General features: G+C 40.2%; 1 protein-coding gene across 2 annotated transcripts in view; it reads right to left on the reverse strand.

Moving 5' to 3' along the window:
• The window catches only part of rbbp6 (retinoblastoma binding protein 6), a 52591-nt gene that overhangs the window by 24900 nt on the left and 8951 nt on the right, over positions 1 to 18740 (reverse strand). Inside the window, exons 3-5 of one of the 2 annotated variants that reach the window (XM_086000108.1) lie at positions 15251 to 15287; positions 10486 to 10575; positions 1773 to 1817 (exon numbers count right to left, since the gene is read on the reverse strand). In XM_086000108.1, the coding sequence (XP_085856234.1) occupies positions 1773 to 1817; positions 10486 to 10575; positions 15251 to 15287 (172 nt within the window). The remainder of the gene's footprint in view (positions 1 to 1772; positions 1818 to 10485; positions 10576 to 15250; positions 15288 to 18740) is intronic. The other variant, XM_086000109.1, reaches the window with a different exon arrangement.

Consider the following 18740-nt stretch of genomic DNA (forward strand, 5'->3'; position numbering starts at 1 on the left):
AGCCAGGCTCTGGAACAGGTCAACGCAGCCCCTCTCCTGGCTAAGGGGAAAATGTCTTACTCTTCCAGACAGTACAAATGCAACCCATGCCGATGGATGAAAAATAAGATATCCACGTGGGATGCTGATACATAAAAGAGGGAGGCAGGCTACATGCTGCTGAACATCCACTGTGATCTGTCCCATTAGACCACCTGACTCGTGATGTTAACAACGAATGAAATGTTCTTGAGTAACCTCAGCATTTCGGAAAAAATTCACATACTATTTAAATGTATCTCAGGAATGATTAGCAATTAAACCATTGGAAGAACAGTATGCTACACGAAGAAATCACTCATGATTTCAACAAACGAATCTCGGTGCTTGAATACCATTCAAGTAAATGCCCACTGGAACACTTAACTCAATGCTGTGAGGCTCGCAAATCAAGAGCCCCACAGATGAGAAAACCTCACTGCTCACCCATTATCCAGGCGTCATTTAGTAATTTAGCTCGAACTCCATGATGCAGCAAATGGAGATTGATCCTATCAAGGTTTGACTGTACCTCTCACACCAAACAGATTTGTTTGAACCCAAACAGCATTTTACTTCATTTCTAGCCTATGGTTTTTATATAATCAACTGCAGATACCAGTGCATGGGTGTGTGGTTCTGCAGGTGTACAAAACTTCCCCCCTAAAATGAGGATGTGTTTACTGCGCACATAGCAACACTGGGTTTAAATTCAGAATATCCAGAGAGATCTACAAGCCAGGAGGGTAAGTACAGCAAGTTTGGGCAATGTAAAAACACTGAATGGTAACTGATATCCACATCTTGTTCTCCCCATGCCACAAGCATCCACTACCATGACTAATACTTGTCGCTCCCTATAGATCAGCCACATAAAGACACAGCAACAAATACACAGATTTCACATAGGTTTACAGTCTGTGTTCAAACAAATGACCACCCATATACATCCTTTCCAACATCTGATCTTAAGAGAACATCGTTTATTGTATTTCGTGGTTTACATTTACAAGGTCCAAGCTAATCTATGCATGGGTCAGTACAACACGGGAATGGAATACACTTATTCAATTCATGGTTATTTGACTGTATAGACATTGCTGTAAAATTCAGGTAAAGTTTACACACAAGATTTATACTTTTAATAACATCAACAAAAGAAGCTTCCAATTCTTGGCTGTATTGCTGAGGTAACAGTCCTTTTGTTTACAGCCGTACATGGATTTGACGGTGCTAAAGGCGAGAACCTTCATAACAATCACCGTATCCAGTGATCTGGGCTTTTTCATTCTTCTACCGCCTTCTTTACTGGCGAGGTGTTCAAAGCCAACACAGGTGAAATAACCGATTTAGTATTCACCACATCCCAGATTTTTAAAAAGACATTAAGCTAAGGTTTTATCTTGCTGCATTTTCAAAGCTGACCGAGGTAGGTGAGCATTATGGTAGCTAGGTGAGGCTGTCGAGGGACTCCCCTCCCATCATCCCCATATCACTCACTCTTTACAGGATATTCAGTATATATTAATGTTCCAGGCTACTAACATTTACACAAATTACAATACCTTTTAATGACAATATAAATGCATTTGAATATACGCAACATTATGCAAAATGATAATATACAATGCATTAATGTAAATTTGTGCTGGATAATGTATGGGACAATTACAGATTAGTGCAAATTAAACTTTGCAATGAATTGAATTTGCAGGAAAAAAAACACCACCGACAACAAAAAAAACATGTTCTACCTTTGTAAGCTGGGCCAGAGAGATAGAAGTTCCAGAGTCATCAATCTGTTAATGGAAGAATTAAATACAGACATTCACATTTAAACCATGATAAGGCACATATTTCAAACCCAAATAGACAGTCTGGTCATTACTCTCACATTTCAGTTACAAACTCACCTGTGTAAACATTCTTTTATACTGTCCATAGTTAGTGTACATGTAGTGTGTGTGGTGGGGAGGGGCGGGGGGATAAGAAAAAAATTCACACTACAATGAAACGCTCTTAAATACAACTTTTGGATTCAGACTGTGCTTTAATAGATGAACAGGAGTGCAAAATATCACACAGTATAAGGTCAGTGCTAAAGTAAATGACTTTGCATACAGTTGCCACTCCAACATAGAACAGAACTGAAAAGGATTTAAATATGTTTTACAGAAAAGGTATGAAATTGGTGTGAGCGAGAGAGAGAGAATGAGAATCTTGTACTAAGGTTAATTTTCTGTCAGGTATAGTATGGGGGTCGGGCAGGAAGAGCATGAGCTCCATGTGTTGAGCTGCTAAGGATGTGATGACGACCATGGGGTGGTAAGAACTATTAAGATCCAAAACTGCGCTCCAGACATTAAAAGTATTAGGGTCATTACATTCATCCAGACAATTTCCGGTTAGTTTATTCGAGTGCGTTGAGGACAACATCAAGTCTAACTTACAGAATCACTAACTACATTCGTATGAGTTTCTGGTTCTCCACATTTAAGACAGATCAAAAAAGTGAGGCTGAAACAAGAAGACATCTTGGGTTGGCGCAGCAAACCAAGTGTCTTTAGATCCACCCCCACAAGCCATTATTGACAGTGGGAGGCAGTGTGCAAGAATGCTGCCTGTACAGGACAGCAGCTGCTCTGGATCCACTATTTCCGTTGTGCACCATGACTAGCAGCAACGTCTACTCCCGCCATCCCACATTTCAAACACTGGTTTTGCCATGACACACTGTACTTCATGTGAAAAATAAAATTATACTGGTTGATCTCTGAATTTATTAAAAAATATATTTACTCTACATGTATTGTCCTGTATGTGCATGTTTTTTCTGCTGCTCCATTGCTCACCTTCCCGTACTATGACTAGTCTATTATACAATTAGATGCAATGTCCTGTGGCCTTGCTCACAGATAATCTGAGGAAATAGCACGCCCTTCAGCTGTGTTTGCAGCAACAGAATGAGAGAATCTCAATTGCCTTCTTTGGAACAGATAATAATAAGTACTCTTGGAATCAATCACGTTCTTTCAGAGTTGCAACACCAACTCCGGAGCAAGAACACAAGTTGTTGCAGCATCACCTATTGGAGGGACAACAGCTTTACAAAGTAGTATTTTAAATATTAGCTGATCTGACATGGCACTGCAAACAGGGAGTCTAGGCCAAGTGTGAAATCTTCAGGTAAAGTGGAGTTCGAGGGTGGGAGATAACTGGACCAGGTCACATGGATGTAATTCACCCTTATTTTAAAATCATACACTCTGTCCTTACTTTTAATATACTATCATTTGATATGATGTATAATTAAATAGCAAAACTCAGGGCAATAGAATTGGTCGCAGCGCAGGAGTTTCTCTGCAGTACAGGCAGAGGACCTGGGAGGCGTAAAACTGAGGTGCTACAGTACCAGCACTGGCAGAAAGGTGGAATTACAGCGTGACAAGCTTACACAGGCAGCTTCTGTTATAAATGTGGACACAGGCATTTCTGATGGGGAAAAGATGACACAGGTAGTAGACACCAATGTTCCCTTTAAGCTGTGCAGCGCTCCAGGGAACCCGTGCAGCTGGCTTTTCAATGTAAAAACTGCGCGTTTTAAAGGGGCGGCACAGGGCCAAAAAAATGACAGCGAACATTGGTGGACACACATGGAAAGTTTCTAATACATTCCCAGTTAACCTCCTGTGGCACTGCACACAAAGTCAAGGCCACATGTACTCGTGTGTTTTGGTGGGGGGGGGGGGGGGGGGGGGGGCGGCGGGTGTGAGGCACAAATAATTTTACCAGTTAAAATTCATAGAAACATAGAAGGTAGGAGGAGTAGGCCATTCGGCCCTTCGAGCCGGAGTTCCCACATAGCGCAGGAGGTGCATACCTCAGTCCCCATATTCTATTAATTCTTTCAATATTTTGATCTTATGCAGAAAAGCTAAGCACTGTCTGCAGTATGTGCAGTATAGGCTGAGGAGACAGAAGGACTGCCGCCACTGACAGGAGAGCGCAATTATACTATGACAAGTTGAGGGGTAATTTCTACTGTAAATATGGGCACAAAAATCAATGACAGGACATGTGCACAGATGGAAGATAAATATGCATTTATTATGGGAAGGAAACGTTAACCCTTTCTCCAAATTTACATTCCCTGTATGACCCTGGGAAGAACTTTGAAGATTTATTTTTGCTAAAGTTTCTTCCTGTTGTCCATGCTTTCTACATCATAATTCAAGTCCAATATTTAGCAAAAAGTCCTCGCAAATAAAATTACCAATTAAGGATTGTGTCAATGGGTTAAGTGGGAATATGGTAGGAAAAAAAAACACGAAACACAGGACTTAAACTGTAATTTTAAATTTAATTTAGATTTTCCTCTTCCTCGCTAATCCCTGGAACTGGGGTGTCCAAGCTCTTGGTCTGTGTTAGCTGCGTAGGTACACAGCACAAAGCCTCTGCGGCCACATATCAACTTTAATCTACCCTCCCATTAATTTGCATACATCTCAAGTTGGTGATACGAAGGAATCTTGGCATTTAGATTTAGGATTTATCCATGTGTGAGGCAACAGGGCCAAGAACAGCCCTTTGCAATGCCGCCCCAGTTTTGGGCATATTATAGGAAGGATACACAAAAAATAAAAAGGTTGCTGTGAAGATTCACTAGGATGTTACCCAGATATGGGTTTACAGTTATGTGGAGAAACTGGAGGTAAATTACTTTTTTTCCACTGGACCTCAAGTTTAAGGTATGACCTGTTAAGAGTACTTCAAGGCTATGAATAAGAGGGAATGATTGTTTCCATATGTCAGAGAAATGATAATGACAGGGAACAAATTTAAATCTAAAAAAGTTAGAAAAATGTGTTTACACATAAGAAAGGTAGAATGTGGAATTCTCTGCCATCAACAATTGTTGCAGCAAAGTCTATAAATTCTCTTAAAAAGGGATTAAGGTAGTTAATTCTATGATTCTGGGTTAAAGAAGTTGGACTTTGAATAAACCTAACTGAAGTTTATAAGATTATTGGCAAATAGAGGATTGGCAACAGCAATTTCCCCCACTTTCAAAAGACACCATTTTTTGCTCCAGAATACCAATAAAGCAGATAAGGTCAGTGGAGGGATTAAGCGAATGTTCAATTCCAGATAGATCTCCATATATATACACACACACACGACATGGTGCAAAGCCCAATTGATGCGCGACCACTCATTAGAGGGGTATCAACTTGCTTTAGAGCACTAGGGGGTGATAGTCAGCTCATCAGTCTGGCTTTTGATTTATTTTGCCACTTGCACATTGCAAGTGATTTTAGATGCATCCATGCAAATGTAGTACAAGGCATTTCAGATTCCCCTTCTGTGCAATTCTAATTCATTCACTCAAAGGTACAGTAAGAGTGTTGATAACGGACTGTTGGATCCAGTTATTCACAAGTCATGATTCCCCGTGTGCAATGCCAATATAGACCGACAAGTAATTAAGGAAGCATATACAGGAATTCCAGATGAAAGCCTCTCTGAGACTAAAGCAGGCTTTATATTCAGATGCTGCAAGCATGCTTTATTGGGATCGGGTTAATTCCCTCATTATGCTTGATTTAGTGTTACATTCATGATACTCCAGGACAAAAGTCAAGCACAAATCTGCAAATGCTACCGAGTGTTGGCTATGCAATGTTACAATAACTCCAGTCTAAGTGCTCCAAGTCCACTTGATGTCTCCACAAGCAGTGGGATTATATTTATTTGTCACTTCTCAGATTGGCCAACGATGCTCTAGTAAGGATCAACTTGCACTGTCCCAGTAAAAACGGTCACATACCCTCAACAGTTTCTCCAAATTTGAGCACCATCATTTCCTAATGTGTGTGGTTCTCGAAGATTAACAGAGATACACAAAGTCAGTACTAAGGACTCTCAGATGTAACAGCAGCACTGTGCATCTTGCTGGGTCAGCACAGAGGGAGTTTTATTCTGCATCTAATCTATATTGTAACTGTACTGAGTGTGCACGATGTTAATATGGTGTAAAATATGTTCGATTGCCCACCTTAACAAAAACAGTATGATCCAACGATTCTCCCCACCTCCGCAAAATACAACCCAACCCCGAAACCGATAAATAAAACTGATCACTTACAACTTGTGTAAGCAATATTACCAGAAGAATTCCTTGTATCTCTGGCTTCTGCTCCCCTCCAGCATTAGTAATAAGGCATTAAAATGTTAATCAGCACTTTTAAACTCTATATTGGAACGACATATATTGCCAACATTTAAAGATCATTGAACTCCATAACAAACTATTTTATGGTCTAATATTTGCATAGCTTCAGCAATCTAAAACCTTCCTAATGGTGACCTGCTAGATTTTGTCTGCAAAAAGAGGATATTGAATTGGGAGAACAATGACACAGCCTCATGTAAAGTCACAGATTACCCAGAGATTTTTATTTTCAGCAAAGAGAACTACTTTCATACAATGTGCTGCCCATGTTAGTACTGCTGGATCCTGAAAGACAGGTCGTGTACAGCGCTGCAATCTGGAGGTGATCTTTTTGAGATTCCCCAAAACAGCAGCAGGAAGACCTGACAGAAACAAGACCTGTCAGCGGTCTGGTTTCGTCAATCCCAACATGTTTACCCACAGGTTGTAGCCATCTGCATGAAATCTGTGTTGGGGACTAGCACTGTAAGCATGGCTATAAAAGCAGCTTTTGGCGGTGACAAAATGAGTTGTAGCATAAGCCAGTTTTGAAGTTAGTTCAAAATTACACATGAAAATCTGACAGTAGCCAAGTTTAAACTGCTTTCAACACAGTATGTAGCAGACATGAATTCAAAATACAAAACCAGCAATGTCTTTCTAAAAAGGATGGCTGATACAGGAAGCAGAAAAATCACAGCGAGAGTGGAGGGTAGTCAGGAATTGGGAGTTAACCACACAAGAGGAATAATGACAGTATCTTTGCATGGAGTAAAAAAAAGTCAGACAAATTGTAATTTTCAAAAAAGGGATTTATTTAGGTGAACTGAGCAACAGGGAGTTTAACATGCATCTAAACTGCAAGGGCATTAACCTGGAAGAGTTCAACATTGACAAATACAAAGTGTTGCATTGGCCATAAGTGAGATTTTCCTCATCTTGAACCCATTGTTTTTTTCAATTCTGTTTTGGACTCAAGTGCTCAGACAGCAAAAAGACCACAGCTGGCATAATTTATTGAGTCCAACTGTTCAATTATTGTCATGGCTTTCTTCAAAGAGAAAAGGAAGACAAGTGAACTGATATCTGAAGGAGAAAATCCTGCATTTCACTTGGAAACCTCACTAATCGGAAGAGAGATTTACACGCATCATTTTGAAATAACGTCAACACTGGCTTGTGCTCCAATTCATTCTCTGGCGTCCAAGGCTGATGATGCAATGATTTTAGCAGAACAGTTATCCTCAGACACTGACTGGCCACGCACAGCAAACTGCATCAAATTGTCCACCGCCCTCACATAATGAGCTGAGTTATGTCCAGAAAGACAGCTGGTGTTTCTTGCTGTGGGTGAGCAGACAGTGGGTAGACTATTTGCCCCAGATGTGCATTGCTCAAGTAGACAAATTTACACACCTGGGCAACTCAGGATAAAAATTACCTAAGATTTTCCAAACAGTCTGCTGAGCCAAGCTGCACGAGCCACCCAAGCAAACCTCAGTTTAAAGCCCAGAGAGCCTGCTCTGCCAGATTGAGATAATCAGCAAGAAATCTCAGGGCAAAATAGTGGCGAGTGGGCTCAGCACCAGTGACTCGAGCAAAATGCAAAAAAGGTTCGTACTGCAGCCAGTGATCCATTTCAAACAGTCTGTCTAGAAAATCTGCATTTAATTCCTTTGATGGTTTCATGAAAATTGAGGCCATTATGTTATTGCTGCTATAGAGCCTACAGAAATTTAAAAGGTTACAATGAGACCAAGCTACTCTGCAGCAGATAATTTTGTCAGATGTGCAAGTACATTGATGTTTCCATACGCCTACTATTCAAGACTGTCTTCCATCCACTTTTCCAATACAGAGCAAGTCAACAAATCCAGTAGGCCAAAGTAATGCGGATTACATTAAAGCCTTCATGCTGTACCTGGAAAGCAGCGTCAAAGAATTGCAAACTAATGATAATCCTGATTATTGGTGCAGTGACTGGCTTGGAGAACAGTACAAGGCTGCAACATAACTGCAACCGTATATCAGAAAGAGCAAAACCAAAACTTTGTTGTTGTTGTTTCCACCTTTAGGACCATGGAATTTTCTGGCAATTCAGATTAGATTTGTCTATAAATCTGCAGTAATGGCAGTACAATAGTTCATCCCGTTATTTCAATGTCATCATGTATTGAGGATCTGGAATGCAGTGGCAAAGGCGCATCCACACCAGTATCTGCTGCTGGTACAAACAATTAAACAGCTGCTCCATCTAAGATTATGATCGCCAAGTACAAGACGAATTGAATGTCAGCACGGTGTGAGCTCCAAGATTAGCAATTAAAGATCTGAAATTTAGCACTCTTGATTTAAAACCAGTATTGAAGCCTTGAGATTAAAGCAGGCAGCAGTAAATTCCCAGTTACCTAAAAGGTCATGTCATGTCTAATGCTACCTAAATATACTCCAATTCAGCCAGCTAGTTACAGTAAAATCTAACCCCCCACCCAGTAGGGGGGTTTAGCCATATGGACCAACTTTGCCAGCTATAGTCTCGAAAATAAAATGCAACAGGAAGAGGAAGTTTTCCCAAACACACATTGTGTGAATATTCAATGTTTTGCATACCTTATAACTAAAAAACATTTCAGGCCTCACCAATTTAATCTCAATAAAGACCAATTGATAGCACGAGGGGACCGACTGCCTTGTTAAAACCAACATCCTTAAAATATTAAACCAAGGTTTTGGTGTCGAATGGTTTTGAGACAAACAAAATCCTGTCTGCAAAGGGTACATTCAGGATTGTTCACAGGGTTTACCTTATTGTTGGTAATCAATAACAGTGGATCTTACAGGCAGACAATTGCACCAATCAGAAATGAGACCTCAAGTTTAATTGGGTACCAGTGGTTATCTGTCCTTTCATCTCCGACTTGGGTTGAAATCCAGTCCCGATGGATAGAATAAAAAACCCCACCTCACTATCAGCTATGGGTCCCAAAATGAAAGTAGTTTGGGCAGACCCATAGTGCCGTGCCAACTTGGCATACCCCCAGTAAGAGCGTTCGCTTGGCTACATAAGAAGCACTCTCATCTGAATTGGGGGTAGTGGATTGAAGCCTCACCCCAGGATGTGAGTACATAACCCAGCCCAACACTCCAGTACAGTAGTTAGGAAGTGCTGCATTGTCAGAGGTGCTGTCTTTCAGATGAAATATTAAACTGTGGCCCGGTAATCTTGTTTAGCTGGCACGATTCAAAAGAGAAGCAGGCGGTTTTTCTGGTGTTCTGGCCAACATTTCTCTCTCAATCAATGCCACCAATACTATATCACTCCTTAATTAGAATTTTGAGAGACCCTGCTGTGTGCAAATTGGATCTTGTCTTTGCCCACGTTTCAGTGACTACACTTCAAAATTAATTCATTGGGCGTGAACACTGAGGTGGCCTGAGAACTGAAAGGGGATATATAAATTCAAATTATTCTTTACCGTGAGATTAATAAAAAATTCTTAAACAGTTGAGTTTAAGGAGTTTCATACATTGATCAACTGCTTAGTAACGATTACTGATAATCTGCCATTTCTAAATTTGGGCATCTTCAGATTCTTCTAGCAACTTAACCTATGACAGTGGCATTACCATACAGTGGAACAACAGAGCATCAAGTTCTACACCACGAAGTGGTGGGATGTGGGTTTTGTGCATCGATGGCTCATACTGCGGATTTGCCTGTCAGTCAGATTGCTGTGGATAAACATTAAGCAGAGGCCTGGTACCTCATTAATAGAAAAGCTACCCAGGCTACTCTTTTGTACCTCCTTACAACCAATTAAAAATAGCATAAGCTGAACAATGGCTTGGGGCGGGTAACATGGTGACAAGATGCTAGAGGGGTTCAGATGAAGTGTCAAATTCCACGAGTTTCTGAAGCTCATTTTTAACAGTCCTAGCAATTTTTGAATTCAAAATGTTTTATGTTAAATGATTTCTTAGCTGCAGGAAGGACAAGGCTTGAAGTTGGCAGGAAGCAGTTTTGGAACTATACATTACTAGATCGGGAACAAAAAGGCAACAAAGAAGGGCTTCCAGGTGGATATGGTATGAAGTAAGTTGGGTTTTTAAAATCGACAAGAGTCGAACCGGGTTTTAACTGGGGATTTGAAAACAACTTCTCCCTCCCAATGAAACCCATCTACTTTTTCTGTTCCGACCATAAATCATCCGACTTGGTATATTTGTATATCCCATTACCACTGCTAAACACTGACCTCGCTCAGCTTCCCCTGCAGTCTGGCAACTAGGTCTGACACCTCTTTCTCTTGCCTTCCCCTGCTGCCTCCGTGAGCAGAAGGATAAAACTTGACAAAACAGAATGAAGGAAAACTATGAATTTCAAAATAGAAAAATAAACAAACAGATCAAGACAAACACAGTGAAAAAACAGTGGCACAAATACCATGCAAATGAGTTAAACATTACTGAGAGGAAGTTACTGAATAGCTTAGCATAGCAAACCTCCACCATTACAAATACACAAATATACAAGCCAGGGAAAGCCCCGACACGTCCATAACTAAAGGAAGATAGGCATTCAGCTGAGGGAAACATCAATACCCTAACTGCTAGAAAATTGCAAGAACGCAGACATTTACTGGTTAAGATTCCTTCACTATTGAAGGGCTCACTCTAGGAATTATAGCACTCTAAGCAGTTTAGCATTCAGTATTGCTTTGCAATGCTTTGCCAAGTGTGCTCATGAAATATGTGGGCGATGGTGGTACAAGGGCACACTAATGGATTACCTTAGTTTATAGATGACATTGAAAGATTTAAACTATTATATAGATTAAAACGCTAAAAATTGAAGTACAAGAGTTCCCTCACAGTAAACTGGTCAGTCCTTTCTTATCACAATGCCTTTCTACACACACTAATGTCTTCTAAGATTGTTACAAACTGTAAAAATCTGAATAGTCTACACTTCATTCAAATGATCTGATCAATCTTTTTAGCACTAAATTTCTACTTGGCTACATTACGTTGCTTAATTCAAAGCATTGTCTAACTGGGAATTGTGTGTGCAAAAAACCCTTCCAATTAACAGGTGTTAACGGTTTACTTCTTGCTGTGTTTGAGGTTTAGGGTGGACCCAGCACACTTCCAAACACGAAGGCACAGTAACATGAAAACTCGTTCCTTCCCCACTCCTATCCTGGAGTACCAATACGCAGGACTAATTGGAACCAATGTTCCAAACTCAAGATCAGAGGGTTTTTTAGTCACATTGCAATGCAAACAAATGAGCGTCATTCGACATCCACATATCAGCTCAGCCCCAGTGAATTGAGACACATACCAGGGCAAGCTGTAACAGTGTTACATACCACACAGTAGGTTCAATACTCATCCTTATACCCTCGTGCATTGTGCTAGTGGTGTTAAAATTGAGCAGCTGGTCTTTCAGTGAGGTGGCCCAATGTTTAATTATGTATTTAGGTCTCGTCCTTCAGACGAGACATTAAAGCATGGTCCCATTTGCCTGCTCCAGTGGTTGAGGCAAATATTTATGATTGCATGACGCAAATCAAAAATTGAGCAGGGAGTTCTCAGATCCTAGCCAACATTCCTCCTTCAACCATCAATAAAAAGAGAGATTTGTTGGTCGTGTATCTTTGGAATTCTCTACCCCACAGGGCTGTGGAGGCTCAGTTGTGTATATTCAAGACAGAGAGCGATAGATTTTCGGACACTAATGGAATCAGGGGATATGGGAATCGGGCGGGAAGGTGGAGTTGAGGTAGAAGATCAGCCATGATCTTATTGAATGGCGGAGCAGGCTCGAGGGGCCAAATCCTGCTCCTATTTCTTATGTTCTTAATCATCCCATGGCTGTTCATGGGAGATTGCTGTTGTAAAATGGCAGCTGCACTTGCCGACCAACAGTCACTCCCTTCAAAATAAGCCACTCGTGTGGAGCACTTCCAGATTTGACACGAGGCATTGTATAAATAACATAACAATGTATTATATATTACATGTTTTCTGTGAAGGTTTATCAGTAATTTATGTTTCCTTTGACAAGGTCACTTGTACTATTACTTCTTTTGTGGTGGGAGGACTGAGAACACTTCACCACAGTTAATACTAAATATTCTAGTACATTTCTCTATTCACACCTGGGATGGGGGCAAATGGGGCCACTATCCACTGGCTGCATAAAGACCTCTGAATGGAGCAGATTCTGCTGTGCTGACATTTCCAAAGCTTGTCGCACTTGAACTACCTCTCCCAGCTTTTGATTTTTTTAAAGAAACTTCAGCACCCACAGCTTTCATCAGCCTGGTTAATAGCATATTTTGGCCCACAAATTTGGTGCATTAAAACATTGCTCCACTGTACCCTGGAAAAGGTCAGAGATGTGACCAGAATGCTTAGAAATCTCAACACACTGAAATTAACACAGGGCTCAGAAATCGCAGTGCAAGGTTTACTGAACTCTCATGAACTCTTCTCCCCCCCAAAGTGGAATTCCTGAAACTTGTAGCTGCAAAAGTGCTCAACACCTACATAAAAGACACATTTATTTCTCTACCTCACTACCACGTCTCTCGACCCATCCACGGTCCCAAAATTGTCAGACTGCTTGTCTGACATCCAGTTCAGAAATTTTCTCCAATTAAATATTGGGAAGACCAAAGCCATTGTTTTCAGTCCCCAACACAAACTCTGTTCCCTAGCCACTGACGCCATCCCTCAGGCTGAGCCACACTGTTTGCAACCTTGGTGTCATATTTGGCCCTGAAATGAGCTTCCGACCACCTATCCGCACCATAACAAAGACCACCTATTTCCACTCTAACATCACCCATCTCCACCCGTGCCTCGGCTCATCTGCTGCTGAAACCCTCATCCAGGCCTTTGTTACCTCTAGTCTTGACTATTCCAACGCACTCCTGGCTGGCCTCCCACATTCTACCCTACGTAAACTTGAGGTCATCCAAAACTCAGCTGCCCGTGTCCTAACTCGCACCAAGTCCCGTTCACCAATCACCCCTGTGCTCGCCGACCTACACTGTCCTCTTGAGCACCCCCGATTATAAATCGTTCTACTATTGGTGGTCGTGCCTTCTGTTGCCTAGGCCCTAAGCTCTGGAATTTCCTGCCAAAACCCCTCGACCTCTCTCTCCTCCTTTAAGACGCTCCTTAAAACTGACCTCTTTGACCAAGCTTTGGGTCACCTGCCCTAATTTCTCCTTGCGTGGCTCGGGGTCACATTTTTGGTCTTAATACTCCTGTGAAGCACCTTGGGATGGATTACTACGTTAAAGGCACTATATAAATACTTCTGGTTATTTATACATTTTTGAAGTGCATCCATAAGTAGGTGCTAAGTACTTTAAAAACAGACAGCACGTGGCTAAGCCTTCAAAAAAAAACACACTAGCATGGCAATGCTTTAATCTCCATTTAAAAATCTACCAGAATATTCAAAAATCAAAGAAACTACACGGTCTTTTGGAGATCTTATGTATTGGCTCAAAGCAAAGCAACACAGGCAAAAAAGGCCACATTGTTCACATAACCGGGAATTTACCTGGGCTGTAATGGAAAATCTGCCATTTTTTTTTTTACTGCAAACTACAGCAACATCTGATTTAACAACATATCAAAGTCATGGCTGACACCGGCCCTTTAGCCAGTCCCATTTAGTTAAGTTGAAACCTCCAACAATGCAGAACGACAAGTCCACGATAGAAATTTTATGTGAATTAAGAGAATCCAGTAGAAACGTTTGCAAGCTACTTTTCATGTTAAGTTTCCCAAATGTGTGGAGATTGAAAATCAAACCAAACATTTAGTGCCAATATTAACTGGCTACATCTATTAATAAAGCAGACAACCAAATTCTAAATGTGCCTGATGCGCACAAAGTTAACATGATGAAAGTTTATTATTTTAAGATATATATATATATATATTATAAAAAAGGCTCAAACAAAAAGCATTCAACTTTTACTTCACAGATATCACACAGAAGGGCAAAACAGCCAGAATTAAGCTTTAAATTGACAAGTCAGGGGATTTCTGTGGTGTGCAAGTGAAAAATCATGTACATACGGTATGAAACACATCAGTTTGTTACCAATACAGACATAAAAATACACCAGTATAACTTAAATAGCACCACAAAAGCCTACTGACTTCCATTTATTTGCAAAGTTCTGTGGCCAGAAAAGAAAAATTAAACAATAACAGAAGGATTGAATATTTCTGGGATTTAGTGATACTTGTCAAATTTTAGTTTGTTTGAGCTCAAAGTTTAAAAAAAACTTGTGCTGTTGTGAAAATAGGATATAGAGAAAGGAAGTGTTGAACTGCACAAATTCAACATTTGCTTTATATCCATTAGATACTGGAGTCTAATGTGGTTTTTCATGTGCCTTATCATAGTGTAAAGCAACCTGTTTCACCATCAAGAAATCAAACCTATTAAACCATAAAAAGTTGAGTGATACAATGTGAAATGGAAGATAATACACTTCAAACATTCTTTATTTGAAGAAACAAAATGCACACAATAGCCTATACACATGTAATACTAAATAAAGACAGACATCACATGAACACTTTCATGTTCGCTATAGTAAACTGTTGCAACCACAAGCTCTGAAAATGATCATACACTGATCTGTACAACACCGAGTCATACAGAAATTAACTAGCATTTTCAATGTGAAATACAGTGCATTACCTTGCACCATTATCAGGTCACACACAGATAATATCTGCAGATATGGGCAATTGTCTTGAAATATTATCCAACAGTATTTTAAAATACTACGAATGCATTACAAAACATACCCAGGTCAGATGTGCATCACGGTATACTTAGTTTATGCATTGCTTTGAAAATTACTATTTAAAAAAATCATTAACATTATTGTCTAATGATTATCATTCATTTAAAAATAGCAACTTAGATTTAACAAATAAAGAAAAGAAAGGTTCAGATTGTATTTTTGTTTTACATACTGCTTTCGACGTCCCACTTGCTGGTTCAGAACGATCTCTGGAAAGCAGAAGACAATTTGTAAAGATGTTACAGTCATGTGCTTTTCATTTACAAGATAAACATAAGAGATAAAAGAATGTATCTAGAAAGAACAAGACGGTGAAGAGGAAAAAAATCGTTAGCTAACAATATATAGCATCAGAGTGAACTACAGAATCATTGTATCATTACAAATTCTCAATCAACAAGACTACCAGTGGGCTTTGAAAGAAAAGGCTTGAGGGACTATTCAAGGTCAAAAAAAATATGTAACGGTCAAAATGGAATTTCAAAACAACCATAAATTGTGCAGCTCAGTAAAAAGGAATCATGATTCACCCTCAGTGTGGAAAGGCTTTCACTTAGCCCATTCTCGACTAAAAAGCTCAGTTACCCTGCTTGCCTTATCCTCTTGGTTGAAAGTATCTGTGAGATGATGGATGGGTTGCATGCAACAAAAACAACATATTCTGAATCTAAGTCCTTTTAAAGTCAAACATATTCCAGCAAAACTTAGCTCTTAAGTCAACAAATGAGACCCATCTATAATACAACAGTCAATCCAAGGAGCTTAAAAACGTTTCTGTGGATTGATAGTCACAGAAAATTAATCTACCAGTACTGACAACATTCACCTTGTCAATCACATGTCTACACCTCAAAATAATATAAAACTGGTTGACTTAATATTGTCTGTCCTGAAACTACCTGCAGCAATTGCACTGACCTGAGCAGGAGTTCTACAGGCTACTAAACCCAAGTGGTGTGCTTTAACGAAATTAAATTCTTGGATTTGAGCATTCAAGGCCGACACTCCATACCGTCTATTCCAGTGGTTCAAGTGTGGATGTGTCCAATCCCATGACATTGTGTGGAGAGCAGGGAGTTTTCCCAATGTCCTGACCAACATTTCCTCCTTTAGCCAATAACAGATGAGTGGTCAATCATCTTATTGCTGCTTGTGGGACCTTGCGGAGCACACTACAACTACAGCACTTACCTACATAACACTTATTGCACTTCAAAGTAATCTGTTGTACTTGAAGCACTTTGGGACGTTTAGGTGTGATGTTGTATAAATGGTGGTCCTTTTTCACATTCACCTTGTATATCGTCTACCCCTGATTCAAAGCCACTGAACTGAAATTACCCGAATTGACATCTTCAGCACTTAATTCATACTTTGCCTTGTTATTTGTGCTTAATTTAATACTGGATATAACTTTTTTTAGCACAAAAAAATGGCTGAATTATAAGACTAAAAATATTTAGGTGCAACACAATAACATTTGTTTAGACAATTTCTATGAATACCTTATCTAGTTTAAAGAAAATGTATTCAGATTTACTAGTCCAGCATAAATACATCAGCAATAAAGACAAACCACACTGACTTAAGAAAATGTGTCAATTTATAACTATAATAATCAAGTCAAAACCGAAGCGCGAACAAAATACACTACAAGAGAACTCAGCACATAGTGCATCTCACAGGAATGCCCCACAATACTTCACGTACAAGTCATTACTTTGAAATGTGGTTACGGTTGTGAGGGAATGCAACCAAGGTTCAAGGTGCTCCATGGAGCTTCTACCACCACAAGAACACAGATACACAGTATCAACAGCACAGAAACAGGCCATTCAGCCCAACAGGTTTATGCTCCACACGAGCCTCCTCCCACCCTACTTCATCTAACCCTATCAACATCGCTTTTTATCCCTTTCTCCCTCATGTTTTTCTAGCTTCCCCTTAAACCCATCCAAGCTATTCGCTTAACTGCTCCCCGTGGTAGCGAGTTCCACAGTCTAACCACTAGGTGAAGAAGTTTCTCATGAATTCCTTATTGGATTTATTCGTGACCATCTTATTTACTAGGCACCTACTTCTGGTCTTGCTCGCAAGTGGAAACATCTTCTCTACACCTACCTCATCAAATCTTTCCATAATCTTAAAGTCCTCTATTAGGCCACCCTCAGCCTTCTCTTTCCTGGAGGAAAGAGCCCCAGCCTGTTTAATTTTCCTGATAAGATATAACCTCTCAGTTCTGGTATCATTTGAGTCATTTTTTTTTTGCACCTTCTCCGGTGTCTACATCTTTTTTAGAACTGTTCACCGTACTCCAAATATAGTCTAACCAAGGTTCTATAAAAGTTTAACATAACTGGTCTGCTTTTCAAGTCTGTCCCTCTAGAAATGAACCACAGTGCTCGATTTGCCCTTGGTGGCTTTATTAACCTGTATCGTCACTTTGTGATTTGAGTAACTGGACTCCCAGATCCCCCGGTCTCGCTACCACATTTAGATACTTATTTTCCAAGGAGTATTCTTCCGACCAAAATGTACCACCTCACACTTATCTACATTGAAGTTAATTTGTCAATTACACACATTCTGTAAGTTTATTTATGTCTTCCTGTATTTAGTCACAGTCCTCCTCTTATTAACTACACCAAATTTGCTGTAATCTGCAAATTTTGAAATTGGACTTCCGATACCCGAGTCCAAATCGTTTATATAAATGATGAACAACAGTACCCAGCACTGATCCTTGTGGAACACCACTTCCCACCATCTGAGGATACTGGAGTCTAAATTAACGGAACTTGAATTAGCATGCTCCTACACCATCAACTCTCAAATGATTGTGTATAAAGCTAGGGGATGAAAATCACATATGTGAAAGCATACAATTATGTTGAACACTTGCATGGAGGGAGATTAATGGAACAGGAAAGCCTAAAGATTAAACAGTGTTACTTTAAGATAGCCAAACTTTTACTCCATGAACTTGAGTTGTGCAGCTCCTCTCATACAAGCTAGCGGAGACAAAACTAGTTTCTTTTGGGTTAAATGCCACACTTCCCCTGGTGTGAATAGAATGGTATTTTGGAGCAGCTCACATTTCCAAATACCTCTTGACTATATTCCTTGGACTTGATTCCCATCATAATGAAATGGCTTCATATCCTTCCTAGTGCATCTCCTTGAATCATCAAGTACTCACTATCCTCAAATGCATTACTGGCTAACCAAAATCACATTCAGGCAGCCCTCCCCAGATCTGGAATTAAGGCAGCCCAGCTGCTATGCCAAGTGATCACTTTCAGAAAGTTGATTTTGGATTCACAGCAGTGTACTTTTTTGATTGGGCGCTTAAACAAATTGTCTGTAAATTAATAAAACTTCAAATAAACCTTAACAAATTAAATTAGAATTTGGTTGTCCGGGTTGATAATGCACTCCAGCGCCCCCAGTGCCCACCGGTCGCGGAAGTACTCAAGCGCGCCGGTGGACACCGCGTGCTCCATCTCCAGGGCCACCCGGGCGTGAACATGGCCGCGGAAGAGAGGCAGGCAATTGGGCTGAACGATCCCTTCACAGCCGTGTAATGATTAATTTTGAAAAGGTGACTGGATTCTGCTGTATTTATTTAGCCAAGTCCAGAAGGAGGCAAACTGAGCACATAA

Source organism: Somniosus microcephalus, chromosome 11, assembly GCF_052327205.1.
Source record: "Somniosus microcephalus isolate GS21.2 chromosome 11, FLI_Smic_1.0, whole genome shotgun sequence".
NCBI classification, from domain to species: domain Eukaryota; kingdom Metazoa; phylum Chordata; class Chondrichthyes; order Squaliformes; family Somniosidae; genus Somniosus; species Somniosus microcephalus.